Source organism: Tribolium madens, unplaced genomic scaffold (genome assembly GCF_015345945.1).
Source record: "Tribolium madens isolate multiple individuals breed KSU strain unplaced genomic scaffold, Tmad_KSU_1.1 Scaffold_3;HRSCAF=73;Tcas5.2_LG2, whole genome shotgun sequence".
In the NCBI taxonomy this organism is placed as follows: domain Eukaryota; kingdom Metazoa; phylum Arthropoda; class Insecta; order Coleoptera; family Tenebrionidae; genus Tribolium; species Tribolium madens.
The window spans coordinates 6,932,264-6,949,520 of record NW_025401006.1 but is presented as its reverse complement, the minus strand read 5'-3'; the positions used below and the strand labels follow the sequence as shown (position 1 = coordinate 6,949,520).

General features: G+C 36.0%; 3 protein-coding genes across 9 annotated transcripts; 2 read left to right on the top strand and 1 right to left on the bottom strand.

Annotated features, from left to right (window-relative positions):
* Positions 1-821: 821 nt before the first annotated feature.
* LOC123008113 (kynurenine 3-monooxygenase) lies at positions 822-4,270 on the bottom strand. 2 transcript variants are annotated; one of them, XM_044403735.1, is made up of 6 exons: positions 4,121-4,270; positions 3,827-3,896; positions 3,587-3,777; positions 3,398-3,534; positions 2,541-3,351; positions 822-2,494 (listed from the first exon to the last, which is right to left on the bottom strand). In XM_044403735.1, the coding sequence occupies exons 1-6, from the start codon at positions 4,166-4,168 to the stop codon at positions 2,414-2,416; spliced, it is 1,338 nt and encodes a 445-aa protein (XP_044259670.1). In that variant the 5' UTR covers positions 4,169-4,270; the 3' UTR covers positions 822-2,413. The 2 variants fall into 2 exon arrangements, with proteins under 2 accessions (XP_044259670.1, XP_044259671.1); XM_044403736.1 differs by having other exon boundaries at positions 4,104-4,245.
* Positions 844-1,981, top strand: LOC123008115 (2-acylglycerol O-acyltransferase 1-like). Its single transcript, XM_044403737.1, has 2 exons — positions 844-1,772; positions 1,823-1,981. Exons 1-2 carry the CDS (start codon positions 911-913, stop codon positions 1,978-1,980), a joined length of 1,020 nt encoding a protein of 339 aa, XP_044259672.1. The 5' UTR covers positions 844-910; the 3' UTR covers position 1,981.
* Positions 4,271-4,506: 236 nt separating the features above from the next.
* Positions 4,507-17,225, top strand: LOC123008112. Of its 6 annotated transcripts, XM_044403730.1 has the most exons (19): positions 4,508-5,879; positions 8,195-8,377; positions 8,803-8,943; positions 9,091-9,126; positions 9,778-9,960; positions 10,008-10,151; positions 10,201-10,515; positions 10,565-10,879; positions 10,932-11,246; positions 11,293-11,937; positions 11,989-12,269; positions 12,321-12,543; positions 14,187-14,318; positions 14,374-14,697; positions 14,744-15,070; positions 15,134-15,238; positions 15,431-16,069; positions 16,121-16,444; positions 16,493-17,225. In XM_044403730.1, exons 1-19 carry the CDS (start codon positions 5,741-5,743, stop codon positions 16,861-16,863), a joined length of 5,142 nt encoding a protein of 1,713 aa, XP_044259665.1. In that variant the 5' UTR covers positions 4,508-5,740; the 3' UTR covers positions 16,864-17,225. The 6 variants fall into 6 exon arrangements, 5 of the variants coding, with proteins under 5 accessions (XP_044259669.1, XP_044259665.1, XP_044259666.1 ...); XM_044403731.1 differs by lacking the exon at positions 9,091-9,126; XM_044403732.1 differs by lacking the exon at positions 15,134-15,238.
* Positions 17,226-17,257: the final 32 nt, after the last annotated feature.

Below are 17,257 nucleotides of genomic sequence, written 5' to 3'. Positions count from 1 at the left end.
GTTTACGTTGTTAAGCACATTTTTTCACGTTGTAATTGGTCCAGACATTTCACTATTTCTTGTTACCTAGCAACTTTAAAATTTCAGCGTGCTATAGAGGTCAAATTACGCACGCTGCAGCGTGTTTTAATTTAGGATTATGATGCATGTATAATAAAAAAAACTTTTTTAAATTTGTACAAACAGTAAATTTTATTTTTCTAGAAAACCTTAATAATATGGTTTTTAATTTTGGAGCAAGTGAACCAATAAAGGGTAGGCCAGCTCAAGTTCAGACGGACCGTTGCGTTGCCTACCGAGGCTTACTTGTAGTCATGTGTGTGTTCAAAAGTTTCTACAAAAAGTCTATGAAACATTTTTGAAAATGAATAAAACATGTAACTAAATGCGCAACCACACAATATCACACAAAGTAGGTTTTACATGTTTATTGTTATTAGCAAAATTTAGAAGTTTGTTGTAAAAAAAAGAAAAGATTTTGTTAGGCTGGCCACCACGAGAGAAGCTTCTGATGACAGTAAGTTTCTTTCAAGACATGAACCGTAGTTTGAATTTTGTAGTGGATGAACCAATTGAGGTCTACGAAGTTAAAAATCCAAGTGGTAGAATTGTTCGACAAGTAGAATTATTTTCTGATAATCTCTAGCTAAGAGTCACAAATTGAAATAAAAAAAATTATCACTAAAAAAGTAAATGTAGATATAAAATTTCTAAGGTAGTTATCAACTAATGCACAACAAATGCACAACAAATTAAACAACATCCTAAGTTAAAGCTCATAAAATTTATGCTCTTAGATAACAAATAATGGAAATGCAATGTTAATTATTTTACTATATTTTTATTTACTATATTCTACAAGAGTCTCTTCAGTTAAAAAGCTTGCCTCACAAAAGCGTTTAAGTAAAAGATGAGAATTTTGGGTATAATTTTTGATCCTTGGGACACCCCGTTTGAACAAAGACTTCAAATGTTTGCAGCAGGTGCAATATATTTTGGTTTCATTTTTATAGGACCTCTTCTTGTAATTTTTTGCTTTTATTTGTTATCTACTTCTTTGTGGTGGTTGGTTTTACTATACTTTGGTTGGTTCTATTTTGACAAACACACTCCTGAGCGAGGTTCACGACCATCACAATGGTTACAAAATTTAAAGTTTTGGAAATACGTCCATGACCATTTCCTCATAACACTTAGACTCGCCCCGGGTTTTGAACTAAATCCATCCAAAAATTATCTCTTTGCTTGTTTTCCTCATGGAGTTCTACCTATGGGAGTTTTTTCTACTATCGTTAACTCCTATTCCTTATTTCATAATTTGTACCCAAATTTTCGAGTAAAAATCGCAACACTCTCTGTTATCTTTTGGTTTCCGTTGTTACGAGATTTCGCAATGTGTTTAGGGTTCATATCGGCTTCATTTAAATCTCTTACCTGGGTCTTAAGCAGACCCGAAAAGGGAGAAATTGTAGTCTTATTTCCTGGTGGTGCTGTAGAATGTTCTTATAATCAATTTCAACCTGAGCTTTACAAGTGTTTTGTAAAACGTCGAAGAGGTTTTGTTAAAGTGGCTTTAAAAACCGGAGCTGCTTTAGTGCCGGTTTTGACTTTTGGTGAAAACGATTTGTTAGCCGTTGAAGGAAGTTTTTTACAAAAATTTCGTTTTGTTACTAAGAGATTTCCAATACTTGCTTGTGGTCTTTTTAATGGAAGAGGAGTTTTTCAAAATTCTTTTGGGATGGTTCCAAGAAAAAAACCTATAATGACCGTTGGTAAGTATCCACTGTTTTAAATGAATTTTATTTAACGAAAAACGTTGTAGTTGGTAGACCAATTGAAGTTTCCAAAACAGAAAACCCAGGTGATGAAGAAATCGATAATCTGTACAAGAAATTTGAAGAAGAGTTGTTAAAGCTGTTCGAAAAATATAAACACAAATTTTTTGATAACCCTCAGACTAAATGTCTAGAGTTGGAATAATTTTTTAAGTAATAATTTTATTTTTAAGTAATTTTTAAGTATTTTTTCCTTTAATTTACACATTTGTTAAAAATGATTTATTTGCTGTTGAAGGAAGCTTTTGGCAAAAATTTCTTTCCTTGTCTGAGAAATTTTCAATATCCTAAATTGTTTATTTTATGAAAGAGCAGTTTATCAAAGTTTTTTTTGGGATGGTCCTAAAAAAAAACAAAAATTCAAGTGAGGAACAAATCAAAAGTCTTCACCAGAAATTTCTCCAAGCATTAATTTAATTGTTTGAAATGTACAAAAGCCAATACTTTGAAAGATCCTCAAGGAAAGATTTTAAAACTGTTATTATGTTAGCTTAAATCTTGAATACCCATACTCGTTTAATAAAGAAAAGTCTCATACTTAATAAATTAAACTGATAAGAGAAGCAAATAAAAAATAGTTAATACAAGCAAATTCGTAATCCATATGCAAGCAGTGCGCTAGTACCCAAGCCAATCGTCCAGATAAATTTTTGAATAATCTAAAACATCGTGTTTTAAATTGATTCTACTTATTTTTCCACAAACCTTATTTTGCCACTTCCGATTCTCCACACACTTTTTATATCCAATATTCGAAAAGGTGACCGAATTATACAACGGGATCCATTTCTCCTTCATACACTTAAAAAGTACATCATCAAAAAATTTCCTTAAACGGTACGAAGACCTAGTCACAAGATCCCTCATTTCTACATAATTATACATCGCCAGTTCGCAAATAGCATAAGCATCTTCAACCCTTTCTCTACTAAAGTCCTCAATAGACCCCGAGATATCATTACTTCTTCTTTCCAAAATACTGTCCAAAATAAAACAATCCTCAAATCCTGCATTCATTCCTTGCCCATAAAATGGAACCATAGCATGCGCTGCGTCCCCAATTAGCAGAAATTTGCCACCCACATGGTATGGTTTACACTTGACCGAAACCAAAGCTGATGGCTTCACTTTAAAGAAATCGTTGACAAGGAGATTTTCACCTATGAGGGGAACAGCGTCAGGGAAAGTATTGTAAAAAAAATCTTTTAATTCCGAAGCATTTCTCAAACTTTCAAATTTTGCAAAAGGCATAAAAAGAGTGACAGTCCAGGAATTGTCCTTATTTGGTAACGCAATCATCATGAATTGTCCGCGAGGCCAAATATGTAGATGATTGAGGGTCATTTTGGGGCCGTTTTCGGGAGGGATAACCAATTCGAGGTAGCCGTGCTGGATGTATGTTTGACTGTATTCGAAAAGAGGCGTTTGTTGCATGTAACGACGAAGAGTACTGTACGCCCCATCAGCTCCTATTATTAGGTCAGCTTGGTGAGTCTCAATTTCTTGAGTTTTCAAACTACAAAAATTTTCCAATTTGGTTTATTACAAGAGTTGTTACCTACTTTATAACCGAAATTCTTTCGTCTTCAAAGCTCACGCTTATTAATTTGTGATTGAAGAAAATTTTAACATTTGGGTACTTCTCTAATTCAGTTAATAGTACGTTATTTAAGTAGTTTCTGCTGATGGAATAAATACACTAAAATTTTTATCAATAATTTTTGCAAGCTTTTCATAAAATAACTACGTACTTGTCCGGTTAAAGCATCGTAAGGTACACTAGTAGTTCGCCCCTTCAAATCATGTAAAAGTCGCCCTTTCATTGGAATTGCTGATTCAAGAATCATGTTTTCTATTCCAACAGCACGTAAAGCATTTCTACCACGATTCGACAAAGCCATATTTATCGAACGACCTCGAGCAAACTTTGCCGTCCTAATATCTGAATCAAATTTTAGACCTAATTTAAATCTAATTAAAAATTAATTTACCTTCCCTAAATTCAAAAAGTGTAACATGGTAGCCTCTCTTGGCCATAAAAATAGCACACAAAGAACCAACCTTAAAAAATTCAATGTTATTTTTAATCATACTACAACTATAATAATGATGTATCTTCATTAAAAAAAACTCGTAATTAGCGTCGTATGTCGTTGTATGTATCGTCCACTAATGTATTTTAATTAGGTTTCATCTTGACAAGTGGATAAAATAAAAGACATGCAAAATATTTGTCAAGCACCTTTAAGTTTTTTTTAATAAACATACGTTATTAGGAATCATACCAAACCACCGCCAACCACAATAACTGAATTTACATTATTACTACCCATTTTTACACAAAAACTGCACACATAAGACTGACTTTAGTTTTAAAGGCTTCGTTACAGCTACTTGATATGTAGAATAATCGTGTTAGTCTGTTGGTATTGTATTACATTTCGGGGTTTGCTCCTTTTTCTTTTTCAATGCTAATCCGAGTAATTCTATGATAAGTTTCTTATGTAATTGATGGCAAAATAAATAGGAAAATTCCACTCATTAATCTACTGTGATTTCTAAATTGTTCAAAATTAATAAACAAGTTTGTTATCTTTTATTTACTTAAAACATTCAAAATTAATCAAAACAATGAAATAATATTTCAAATCAGTAACAGTGTTGTAAGTGACGATGTGACGATATTGTTTATTTATGTTTGGTGTTGCTGGAAAACAAAAATGCATAATTATCCCAACAAGTAAAAAATTATTCTAACTACGAACATTAAAAAATAAGTTTGCTATTTACGTTACTGTAGGTACTTATAAATTACACCCGTGACTTATCATAAGTCGCTAACGACGATTTAAGTCGTCGTTAGCACACACAGATCTGTCGTTTCATTATTGTGTAGATATTGTGATAACTCGACTTGCATAGCCCAAAAAAGCCTAAAACTGCCTAAAATTTTAAAATGGTTGAAACATCGTAATTATCAACACTGGCGAATTCGGAAGTTATTCTTTTGCAAGTTAGTCAAAGTTAAACAAAAATGTTCAATTGTTCTTACTAATAATAACAATTTCAAAAAGTAAAACTCGACCAATACAAAATGTCCTCGTCCAGACTAATAGAAAAACCAAATAATGGGGAATTATGTTAGCTTTTAGTAAAAAAAATCCCTACTTTACAAAAGTGAATCGTTGAAAGAAGACGAGCTTTTAGAGTGGCTTGGTCACCAGAAAAGGAAAGAAGAAACGCTGAAATTACCAATGAAATTATGGATCTTGTATTCTTTTAGACAATAAAAGTAATAAAAAAAGGCAGATACGAGTAAGTGACCGAGCTCGGAAACATTAAAAAAAAGAAGTACCTAATAGTAATCGTCCGTATTGTCGTTTGTGAACATATGAATGAAGACAAAGTTTTCCAAGAACAAATCTAATCCGATAATATTGAAGATGAAGAAAACTCCTACGGCACTTAGAATAACACTAGTCAAATTCTAGCAACAATTGAAAAAGTTAACTTGAGGATGTTGGATAACAATAATCACGTCGTGGTGTATTTTTGTAATTCGAGTAAAATGAGACACGTTTAAAGTATCTTTTTAGCAAAAAGTGTAGAAATAAAAATATTGGGTTAATAATGGTTTTTGAAATGTTATATCTTCTGAGGATTTAAAAATAAAAATTTGGATATTTGGTTGCCTATATTTGAAAGTTTTTTCTGCGTTTCTTTTGGGTGTTCGGCGGTAGTTATCTGTTGGTGAAGATTGTGGAACGTGTATAAAAAATTGTTTTGAGACGTTGGGATGATGGTGATGTCCAGAGATAGGTCCAGGTTGCCATCCCAAGCCGGGCTTGCGGTGGTGGGAGTAGTTGGCGTCGCGACGCCGATTCCTTCACTCAGTGGACGGCAGCATGTGGTGGTGGCTGGTGCTCGTGGCGCTGGCGACGGCCAAGCGCGCCCCGTCGACCCAAGAGCCCGTCATCGAGGAGGTCACGGCCAAGCAGCTGGAGCGCGTGTTGGCAGAAAAGGACTTTGTGGCCGTGTTCTGGTGTAAGTACCCTCCTGTGGAGTTGCTGTTAACCGCCCCACGAAGCGGGTCATCTAGAGTGGGGATCGTGACAGTGAGTGTAGAGTGTCAGTCCGGGAGAGGAAATGCCATATCCCGATTTGGCGCGCCTCAGTGCCCTGCTGGACGTCCACTACGACGGATCTGCACGTGCCATCCTCCCGCACTCTGTGATGCAACCCGAATCTCTTTGCCGACCGTAAAAATAAATACAATCTGCATAATGAAGGCATTATAAATAGGAGGCGATAGCGCGGATCGGCTAAAATTGGGTCGAGATGCTTCATCTCATCCCGACACCCACAACAAAAAAGTGCTAACAAATCCGCGAAAATGTGCTCGAAATACGAAAATCGGACTATTGTTATATTTAAATAGTCACCAGACACGTATTTGTGGCTATTACAAAATATTTCACCAAGACAACAGTCTGCATATTTTTAGAATTTTTATTTCAGGCTTTCGGTTAAAAATTTTGAAATAGATGTAGGTGTGTGGACCTACCCACAAAATTCCCTTGTTTTTCATACTATTGTCATTGAATCACGAGATTCTTAAAAATCAAAGATCCTCTGTTACACTGTTAACTTTTTTATTATAATTTTCTAAAGACACAGGTTTAAGAAGAAATTAATAAAAATAAATTGGTACAACAGTTCCAAATAAACTAATTCATATCTAAATAACCAAAATCGGAAAATTTTAATAAAAACTAAGTATATTAAAATAAATTTATTATTCACTTCTTTTTTCCTTTCATTAAACAAAAATTCATTAAATTGAAAAGATACAAGCCGATAAATTGAATTTGGAAGTTTTGTCCCTAAAAATAAAAAACACATAAACACAATATTCTTTCATTCTTCCCTATGAACGCAGAAAGTTCACAAATTCACACACTCAAAAATAATTTTTACATACATATTTTGATCCACTCAACTAATTTTTTTTTAATAGAGTAGAAATAGATAGATGTAGGTGCTTAGAGCCACCCACAAAATTCGTTGTTTTCATTTCTACAATAAGCATAGAACATGAAAACAAGATTTTATGCACTAGAATCCTCTATTTATAAATTTTGTAAAAACAACATATCAACAAATCATAACATACATAACTAACTTAAAGTTTAACGTAAATGTAGGTATATTTTCTCATTAGTCATTACCATTCGTAACTTAATTTTGTCTTATTATTAATTAAAAAATGTTTTAAATCTATTTAGATAAACAAGAAATAAATAAAAAATACATACAAGTGCGCCAGAACTCGCGCCCCAGAAAAAAATTTCAAATAAGGTAAGATACCAGGAATATGGAAAAAATGTTTAAAAAATTATTTTCTGACATTCAATATTTTTTTATGTCTATTTGATGATCTTGTATATGTTTTTTAACAATTATTTAGTAAAGGCGCAAAAATTTTGCCAATAAAAGCCACAAATAACATTGAAGAAAATTATAACTTAGGATACAGCTTCCTTGTTTCCTCTTTTAAAAGACTATAGCAAAAAAACTTGGAAAATTATTTTTCCAACAGAAATAAATAGAGTCAAATTGCAAAATTTAAACCCTCATAACTTGGAAATTTTTATAGATATTTTTTTTAAACATTTTTTCCATGTCCCTAGTATCTTACCTTATTTTTCTCTGGGGCGAGTTCTGGAGCACCCTGTATTGAAGAATATAACCGCCAATTTTTATTTTACATTTCAATTAACTGATTGTGAGTATTCACGGCAATTTGAAGTAAATGTTGTAGGTTATTTTGCAAATCCTCTTCCTTTTTCTACACACTTACAATCCTGTTTCTTAATTTTTTCACGATAAGAAAGTGGAAACGCAGATGACGACCAAAATTTTCCGCTTTCATTCATTAAAACCCACAATAAATTTTATAATAGCAACTTGAAATTTTTCGCAAACGCCTTCCAAATTACGCGTAGCCAACTAAAAATACCAGTAATATGTAACTCAAAACGTCCTAATTAAATTATGTATCATGAACTAATGTTTTGGATTCGAACAAGATCAACAAGAAGATTAATCTCTCTCCCGGTTCCAAATTGTGCAACTTTTGGCCACTTTCTTCTTTTGGCGTTTCTGTGGTTTTTAGAAGTTATCAAGCATTGGCATATCGAATACGCGCTTCCGCGTATAAAACTCAGGTGGGCAATAGTTTGGCTGCAAGCCAAAGCTCCGACCTTCACTCAAAATTTAAATTAATATGTTGGCATAGATTCGAAATGCAGTTTCATTATTCGCCATTGTTTTGAGGAAGACATAATTATTTTTTACAGATGCTCGTAGCTGCACCACGTGCGACCGCGTGCTGCAAGAGTTGGAGCAAATCGACGACGATACGGACTCGTTCGGAGTAGACTTCGTCAAGATTAACGATAAACGACTGGCCAAACAGTATGGCATCACCAAATTTCCTGCACTTACCTACTTTAGAGAAAAACAACCGATCATATACGAAGGTGCGTCTGATCGAAATATTCCAAGCGAGAATTTTCCGAAAATCTGTCATATCGTCTTAAATTTAGAATGTATTTTTAAATAAGTAATCAAACGGATTAAAGAGCTGGATTTGTTTATTTTCCAAACACTACGGATGTGTTTAAGCGAGTTTGATGGCAATCCATTATTCGTTGCCACCAATTCGCTCGTAACCAGAAAATCCAATTCATTTTACGAGAGTTGAGAATTCTGATGATTCAATTGAAGCGAATCAAAAGTAATTTAGGTCATTTCGAGGCGATGAAAAATTTCGGTTAGACATTAAAACTGTTTGAGATATAAATAGCTCTCTCACTTGGACTTGGGTCATGAATTCTCGATGGAAATTACAAGTTGCTAAAAATACTTTAACATAAGTTGAAAATATCTCCAAATTTTATTGCAGGAGACTTGATGGATGAGGAGAATGTCTTGGACTTTTTGACGAGCTTGGAAGCGATGGACTTACCCGATCGCATAGAAGAAGTCAATTCGCGAATTTTGGATAAAATCGTCCAAGAAACCGATTTTGTAGCTGTTTTATTCTGTAAGTGTTTTCTAATTGCATTTTTTGGAAAATAGATAATATACACGAGCCACTCCTTTTTGTCTTAACAATTCTGGGGAAAGATGTATAATATCTAGGAATGTAATAAATGTTCAACCACTTTTTTATCAAGTGTGTGATGTACAGGTCCTGATGCAAGTACGTGTTCCAATAAAGGAGTCAGTAAGTAGATGTTTCCCTTTGGTTGTTTAAGCAGGAACGTCTAAATCTACACTTGATTCATTAGAAGCAAAAATCTCATTAAAATTATTTGAAACTGAAAGTGGAATGATTCAGTGTAGTTGCAGACGGTGTTTTGCAATATTTACGCACTACGCATGCGTCTTCGTCTTCCAGCACCGCTTTATATTATTTTATAACTTTATAAAAATAACCCCCACATATTTGCATTCTGCAAAAATTTTCTCAGCGCCACCATGCAGTATATTATTGGCCCTAAGCATTCCTCCCCCGGTCATCTCAATTCACTTGCATATCCCTCTTCAAAAAGTGAATCGAAAAAACTATTTTATTTTTAATTTAGTTGCCCAAATTTCACGCAAGCTCTCGGGAACTGTAACCCTTGATCTTTGCCAAATCATTTATACATAATTTAGTCTAATTAGACCATTCCAAACTCGTTTTGTGTCATGGTTCCGTTGTTCTATTTTCACGCGTGGGCGTAATTAAGCCAAAATATATCTCCAAGTCTTCAAAAAAGTCGCATTTTTAATCCCATCTATTGCCAATGCCCAATCAACTCAAAGCGTTTCTCTCAGTCCTGCCACACAAAAATACTATTTTCCCCAACTCATGCAAACTTTTGCTCTATAGACAAACCAGAATGCAAGAAATGCTCAAAAGTTCTCATGGAATTGGAAAATATTGATGACGAAGCTGACCAACTTGGAATCGGATTTGTCAAAATCAACGACGAAAATCTTGCAGAAGAATACAATTTAGGGCCTCTACCAGCACTGGTCTATTACAGACACCAAATCCCAATCATTTATGAAGGTTAGCTCTAAACATTCATGAATCAGTAAATAATAAACTTCGTTTAGGCGAATTAACAAAAGAAGAAGACGTTTTGGAATGGCTCGTCCAAAATAAAAGCACCGGAGACGAAGACGACGTCATTGAAGATGTAACGCTTAAAACTCTCTCAACTCTAATTTCAAGTGTTGACCATTTGGCAGTACTTTTTTGTGAGTTTTTCCAGTTTTATTTACTTTTAACTAAACTAAATTTATTTAGACGATCACGGAGATGAAGAATCAATGTCGGCGTTAGAAGAATTAGAACACATTGATGACGATTGTGACAAATACGGGATTCAGTTTGTAAAAATCGATGACGGAGCAGCAGCTGACGAATACGGTTTAGATTCGCTTCCTGCAGTTGTTTACTTCGAGAAAGGAATTCCAAATGTTTATGACGGGTCCTTGGAAGAAGAAGAAGAATTTTTAGAATGGTTAGTGCAGCAACTCGAGAAGGACGAAATCGAGGACGTCACTGATGAAATGTTAGACAAACTTATAAACGAAGGAAAAAATTTGGCAGTTTTGTTTTGTATGTTTCAAATTGATTTCGTCTAATTGTCTTGATAGAAGTTTTATAGATAATGAAGATGATAAAAAGTCACAGCGAGTCCTCAACGAATTAGAAAATATTGACGACGAATGCGACCAGCTCGGAATCGTTTTCGTAAAAATTGATAACGATGAAGAAGCTCAAGAATATGGAATTGAGAAAATCCCATCTCTGGTCTATTTCGAAAATGGAATACCAACATTGTACGAAGGGAATTTGGAAGAGGAAGAAAAAGTTTTGAAGTGGTTGGAACATCAGGTGAAGAGTGACGAAATTGAAGACGTTACAGACGAAATGCTTGATCTGCTTATTGACAAGAAGCAGTACGTAGCAGTACTTTTTTGTAAGTCAATTAAAGATAGTAAAATAAATATGTCACTATTCATTTTTAACAGATGATAAGAATCAGAAAAAAAGTCAGAAAGTCTTGGCGGAATTAGAAAACATTGACGATGAATGCGACCAAAACAATATCGCGTTTGTTAAGATTGACGATACTGGAGAAGCAAAAGAATACGGTATTGATGTTATCCCCAGCCTAGTTTTATTTGAGAAGAAAATCCCCCATCTTTACGAAGGTGATTTATTAAAAGAAGACGAGCTTCTAGGATGGCTCATTCACCAAAAAAAGCATAGCGAAATCCCTGACGTCACTGACGAAATGATGGATCGTCTAATTGACAGCACCAAATATCTCGCGGTCTTGTTCTGTAAGTAGCTCAAATCAAATATCCCGATTTGATCAAATTCTTCCAGACGATAAAGATGACAAACAAGACATCCGAGTGTTAAACGAGCTCGAAAACATTGACGACGATTTGGAAAAAGAAGGAATTGTAATTGTTCGTATTGACAACGACGCAGAAGCTAAAGAGTTCGGAATTGACCACCTCCCAACTCTGATTTACTTTGAAGACAAAATTCCTTCGCTCTATGAAGGCGATCTAATGAACGAAGACGAAGTTCTCCAGTGGTTGATCGAACAAAAAACTTCCGCAACAATTGAAGAAGTGACTGATGAAATTTTAGAAGATCTTATACAAGAACATGAATACGTAGTCGTCTATTTCAGCGGAAATTGTGATGAAGGACAAAAATGTGACGATATTTTAGACGAATTGGAAAATATCGACGACGAGCTCGATGAAACTGGCATTATCTTCGTCACAACAGAAGATTCAGTAATGGCAAAAAAACATGGAATTAAGTCTTTCCCAAAACTGGTATTCTTCCGTAACAAAGAACCACTGATCTACTCTGGTGACATTGAAGATGAAGATGAGGTACTCGCGTGGCTCACTGATGAAGACACTCTTGAGATTCCTGACAGAATTGAAGAAGTCAACTCGAGAATGCTAGACAAGATTTTGACTGAGAATGATTACGTTGTGGTGTACTTTTGTAATAAAATAAATATTGCGTTTGAGGTTGCTCTAAATGTGTTACTTCCAGATAAAGAAGGTGACAAAAAGTGTCAAAAAATCTTGCAAGAGTTAGAAAACATCGACGATGAGTGTGAAGACAAAGATATCGATTTCGTCAAAATCTCCGATGAGGGTATTGAAAAAGAGTACGATTTGCCGTCACTTCCGGCCTTGGCGTTCTATAGACATAGATTCAGAGATATTTATTCTGGTGATTTGATGCATGAAGAAGCTATTCTTGACTGGGTGTTGAACTTGCGTGATTCCGCACCTGACGTCATTGAAAGCGTAGATAGGAAAACACTTCAAGTAAAATACGAATAGTTAGTTGCGTTTGTTGGAGTAATAAATTTTGTCTAGGGGCTTATAACTGATGTTGAACATCTGGCTGTCTTGTTTTATACCGATGATTGTGAAGAATGCGAAGAAATTTTGGAAGAATTGGAAACGATCGATGATGACGCAGACAAGCACGGGATTCAGTTTGTTAAATCAAAAGATCAAAAATTGGCTTCGGAGATTGGTATATTTAGTTTTCCGGCTTTGGTTTATTATGAAACAGGAGTGCCGATAATGTATGATGGTAAGCAAAATTTGTGTGGTGTTTATTTTGTTAACAGGATTCGCAAAGTATTTTCGTAAGTAATTTTGAGATTGGTTTAGTGATTAATTTAGATTTTTATAGGTGATCTTAGTAACGAGGACAGAGTTCTGGAATGGCTAGTTGACCAGAAAAGTAAGAAAATTTCTCTCATTTCTCTTATTTCTAAATTTCTAAATATTAAATTGTAAACGCGACTTAAATTCGTTGAAAAAATTATTGGCTTATGCTTCGGTCGCGGGCGTGTGTGTTGCATGATTGCTGCATGTTGCTATGATGTCCTAGGTGATGAGGATTCGGATGAGGAAGATGATGGCGACGAAGACGACGATGATGACAACGACGATGAAGACGACGACGACGCTAACGACAATGACGACGATAGCCAAGAGAATAATTTGGTTAAGGGAATATTTTCAGGTAAACAGGAAGAGATAGTTTTGAGTACGCGGACCGAGACCGGCAGGCCTGGAACGGTGTAACAGAGCTTCTGGAGTGGGTGTCCTTGTCTGTGCATGTGTTTCCCTTTGATGCTGCATGCAGGACATAGTGTCAGACTCACTCCTCTCTACCTCTAAGTTACTAACAGCTAAATGCTCCTAATATTACCTCTATTTTGAGTGAATTCTGACATTATGTTTCCTGCTGCAGGGGATGGTTGCTTCTACATCGGAATGGGGGGAAAAGGCCAGCTTCCCAATCCTTCCTACGAACCCTACCAATGCTGTCCTAGTAAACCGGCTCAAGGAAGCAAATTTGCAAAACTAGCCGCTAAAGGAGCTAAAACCACTAAAAACCGACCCTTACCTAAAGAAATCAAAAAGCCAGAAAAATCCGTACCGATGAAAACCATTTCAAAGGCTAATAAACCCACCAAAACTAAGGATATAAAAGAAAAAATTTTACCGGTCAAACCGGAAAAAGGAAAGGGAAAAAAAGGCTTTTTCGGGACCGGTAAATATATATGGTGGTGGTAGGTAGCGGATTCTAATCAACACTATTTCCATGTGAAGCGTGAATCTTCGACGCAGACTATTTATTATTTCAAGCGATCTACGACTCAACTATTTTATTTTTCTGCTCTTGTTAAGGCTTTTTGAGTGACTTGTTTTGTTTTAAAAAATAAGAAAAAGTAATTCGTTCTGTTAAATTGTTGATTATTAAGTCGGCTTACATATTTGATTCTTCAACTGTAAATATTGTTAGAATCTCATTAACATTTGTATAGAACTCGTATTAGATGTAGCATTTTTGAACGCATGACTGTATACTTCTGTTCACTGTACAATAACAAACGCCCTGAATACACCTGAACGGTAATATTTCAAAACGGCTCTACGTATTTGCAGTTGCATTCGGGGATGTAACGTTATCATCGGTGTCAGCGCTAAAATCACTGCCGAACACCTCGCATGTAAATAACATCACACACATGTAAACTTTACGTTAAAATAAATTGTTTTCTATTACTGTTACTTTATAGTTTAAATGCAAAAACACGCCCTAAAAGAATCCGCTTAAGTGTACGCATAGTCAATAACCCGGTAAGTTACAACGAGCCATTCCATAATCTGTCTCTCTCCAAAATACGGCAAATTAAAAAATCAACAGTAATTTCCTCACAGGAAACCTACTGGATGAAACCGAAGTCCTAGACTGGATGACCGATCAAAAGGACGACGAAAGTATTGAAGAAATCGACAGAGACACACTTTTCAAATACATAGAGACAAAAGAGTTCCTTGCTGTCATTTTCTGTAGGGTTTTTGACACAATTTACAATGTATATATACATAAAAAAACTTATTGTAGATAAGGAAGAAGACCCAGACAGTCCTCGAATATTGAGACACTTGGAACTAATCGATGACGAAGCTGCAGAATATGGGATCAAAATCGTTAAAATGCGAGACCGCCTAATGGCCAAAAAATACGGCTTCAGGGACCCCCCTGGAATAACCTACTTTCGCAAAGGCAAACCAATCAAGTATGACGGCGATATTGACGATGAGGAAGAAATCCTAGATTGGCTCAACGACCCTGAAAACATGGAACTAACAGATCACATCGAACGTGTGAACCGAAAAATGTTCGAAAAAATCCGCCAAAGGTCGGACTACGTCGCCGTTTTCCTTTGTAAGTCCGAATCCGGCCCCAACCTTGAACTAACTGACTTTTCCAGACAGCAATGACTGCAAACAGTGCCCAAAAGTCCTCGTCGAAGTGGAACACATCGATGATGAAGCCGATGCAGCCGGAATCAATTTCGTTAAAATCGACGACAAGCAAATGGCGAGACAATTTGGAGTGTTTGCTCTCCCTGCTATCCTCTTCTTTAAACTAGGGTCAAAAGAACCGGTCATTTACGCTGGGGATTTGTACGACGAGCAACAGATCTTGCAGTGGCTGCTGACACAACAAGACCCTTCAGGTGATGTGATTGAAGCGACTGAAGGCAATGAGTTATTGCGGTTAATTGAGGAAGAAGATGCGTTGGCTGTTTATTTCTGTAAGTAGTCGAGTGTTAAAAAATTTTGCTTGGCTAACCTTTGGTGGCGAAAACAATGTGCAGGGAACAAGACTCTGTGTGATTTGTGCAGTGCACACGAACAGCAACATGGGAGAAAAGCGCACAAAGTTAGGACGACTTCGGATGAAGAAGAAGATACGAAAGACGGTACTTTTTACCCGTAGTGTTGTATTTATGCCTTTTCCTTGTACAGGGACACTTTTCCTACAAGTTTTTCTTTCGACGATCAACGACTAGAGTTACTTTAACACTACACGTACATTTAACACCCTTTAGTTTGTTTGTAATGGATTTTCCCCAAATAGTTTTTTTTTTATTTCTTATGTCAATATGTCGTAGATAACGATGAATGCGAACAATGTGTTCACATTTTGGAAGAGTTGGAAAATATCGACGACGATTGCGAACGCCACGGAATCCTCTTTGTCAAGACCCAAGATTTAAAAATTGCTGAACAATACGGAGCGACCGACTTTCCAGTTTTAATGTATTTTGAAAGTGGAGTTGGTGGTGTATTCGAGGGAGACCTTGAAGAAGAGGAAGAGGTCCTTCAATGGCTTATCCAGCAGCGAACTGAAGATCGAATCGAGTTAATTACAAGAGTCATGTTGGAAAATCTAGTCCAAGACACACAATACTTGGCTGTCTACTTCTACAAGCAAAACTGCCACATTTGTGAACAAATTTTGGAAGACTTGGAGAAAATCGATGATGAGTGTGATGTCTACGGAATTCATTTGGTCCGGATTCAAGACCCGCAGTTAGCAAAACGCTATAGTATCAAAACATTCCCAGCCCTTGTCTATTTCAGAAACGGCAATCCTTTGCTGTTTGAAGGTGACCTCCAGAATGAAGATTCAGTCCTTGAATGGCTAATAGACGACGATAATCGGGAACTCGCAGATGAAATCGAATCAGTTAATGAAAAAATGTTAACACGACTGCTTAACGAGTCTCCATTCCTCGCCGTCTTCTTCTGTAAGCTCTGCTTTTGTTGCATAATATTTGTAATTGTCTTTTGGCTTGTAGACGATGAAGATTGTCCCGAATGTGACGAAATTCTAGAAAATCTAGAAGAAATCGACGGGGAAGCTGACATGTTTGGAATTGACTTTGTCAAAATATGCAGCGCTGAAGCCGCAGCTGAACAAGGATTGCACAATCTGCCTGCATTGATGTATTTCCGAAAGAAAACCCCGATGGTCTATGAAGGCGACTTGACCCAATCGGAGAAAGTGCTCGACTGGCTGACTTCTCAAGATGTCTTCGAAATCAAAAATGAGATCGAAGAAGTAAACAAAAAAATGTTGGAAAAACTCTTGGAAGAGAATGAGTTCGTCACTGTATTTTTTTGTAGGTATAGTTTTAGCAACTAGGCCCTAAATAAACGGTCTGTTTTAGATGAAATCAATTCAGAAGAAAGCAAAGCGATTATGGAAAAGCTGGAGAATATTGACAGCGAAACGGACAATTTTGATATCACCTTTGTCAAGATGGCGGATCCTCGGTACGCCAGAAAATGGGGCGTCACGAATTTGCCCGCCATTGTGTATTTCCGAAGACGTTTCCCGAGCATATATCGCGGAGATATACATTCCGAAGCTGATGTTTTGGAATGGTTGCGAAAGAATCGCTTCCGACAACCCGAACTGAACATTTTCATGTATGCATTATTCGCCATCAGCATCGCTTTCGTCATTTACACAGCGTTTCTTCTTCAATGTTTCAAAACTCAACCGCAAGCTGTTGTTGTCCATCCCAAGCAATCCTAAGTCTTGTATGAAAGTAGCATGACTGGACGCATGGTCTGGAAGCATTACCGGCATCCTTGTATGAAGGGAACGTTAGATAAACTCATTTGGGTTTAGTTTTTTTATTTTTACTAATTGAATTCCCTTTATTGTTATAAGTTGTAATCCATTTTGTCATATCCTGGACCAAAGAAAACCATGATACATCACCATTGAAATGTTCATCTAGATAATTTTATTTGTGTACAGCAACTGTACAATCATTCCCAAGAGAATTTATGGACAGGAAAGTGTAGATAAATTTAAACGTATTAATATAGTTATCTACTTTTAGGTGAACATTGTAAATACTCTTGTAAATAAATATATTAAGTTTACGTAAATCGATTTTTAGTTATCCCCCCATCATGGTCCT

What these genes read in the sequence shown, in the direction of transcription:
- LOC123008113 (XM_044403735.1), bottom strand. Translation starts at nt 4,168, where the DNA reads ATGGGTAGTAATAATGTAAATTCAGTTATTGTGGTTGGCGGTGGTTTG. An exon ending in ACTTTTTGAATTTAGGGAAG is followed by an intron (nt 3,778 to 3,826) that starts GTAAATTAATTT and finishes AATTTGATTCAG; the next exon opens with ATATTAGGACGGCAAAGTTT. An exon ending in ACGATGCTTTAACCGGACAA is followed by an intron (nt 3,535 to 3,586) that starts GTACGTAGTTAT and finishes TAAAAATTTTAG; the next exon opens with TGTATTTATTCCATCAGCAG.
- LOC123008115 (XM_044403737.1), top strand. Translation starts at nt 911, where the DNA reads ATGAGAATTTTGGGTATAATTTTTGATCCTTGGGACACCCCGTTTGAA. An exon ending in AAAACCTATAATGACCGTTG is followed by an intron (nt 1,773 to 1,822) that starts GTAAGTATCCAC and finishes AAAACGTTGTAG; the next exon opens with TTGGTAGACCAATTGAAGTT.
- LOC123008112 (XM_044403730.1), top strand. Translation starts at nt 5,741, where the DNA reads ATGTGGTGGTGGCTGGTGCTCGTGGCGCTGGCGACGGCCAAGCGCGCC. An exon ending in TTTTGTAGCTGTTTTATTCT is followed by an intron (nt 8,944 to 9,090) that starts GTAAGTGTTTTC and finishes TGTGATGTACAG; the next exon opens with GTCCTGATGCAAGTACGTGT. An exon ending in AGAAGAAGATACGAAAGACG is followed by an intron (nt 15,239 to 15,430) that starts GTACTTTTTACC and finishes AATATGTCGTAG; the next exon opens with ATAACGATGAATGCGAACAA.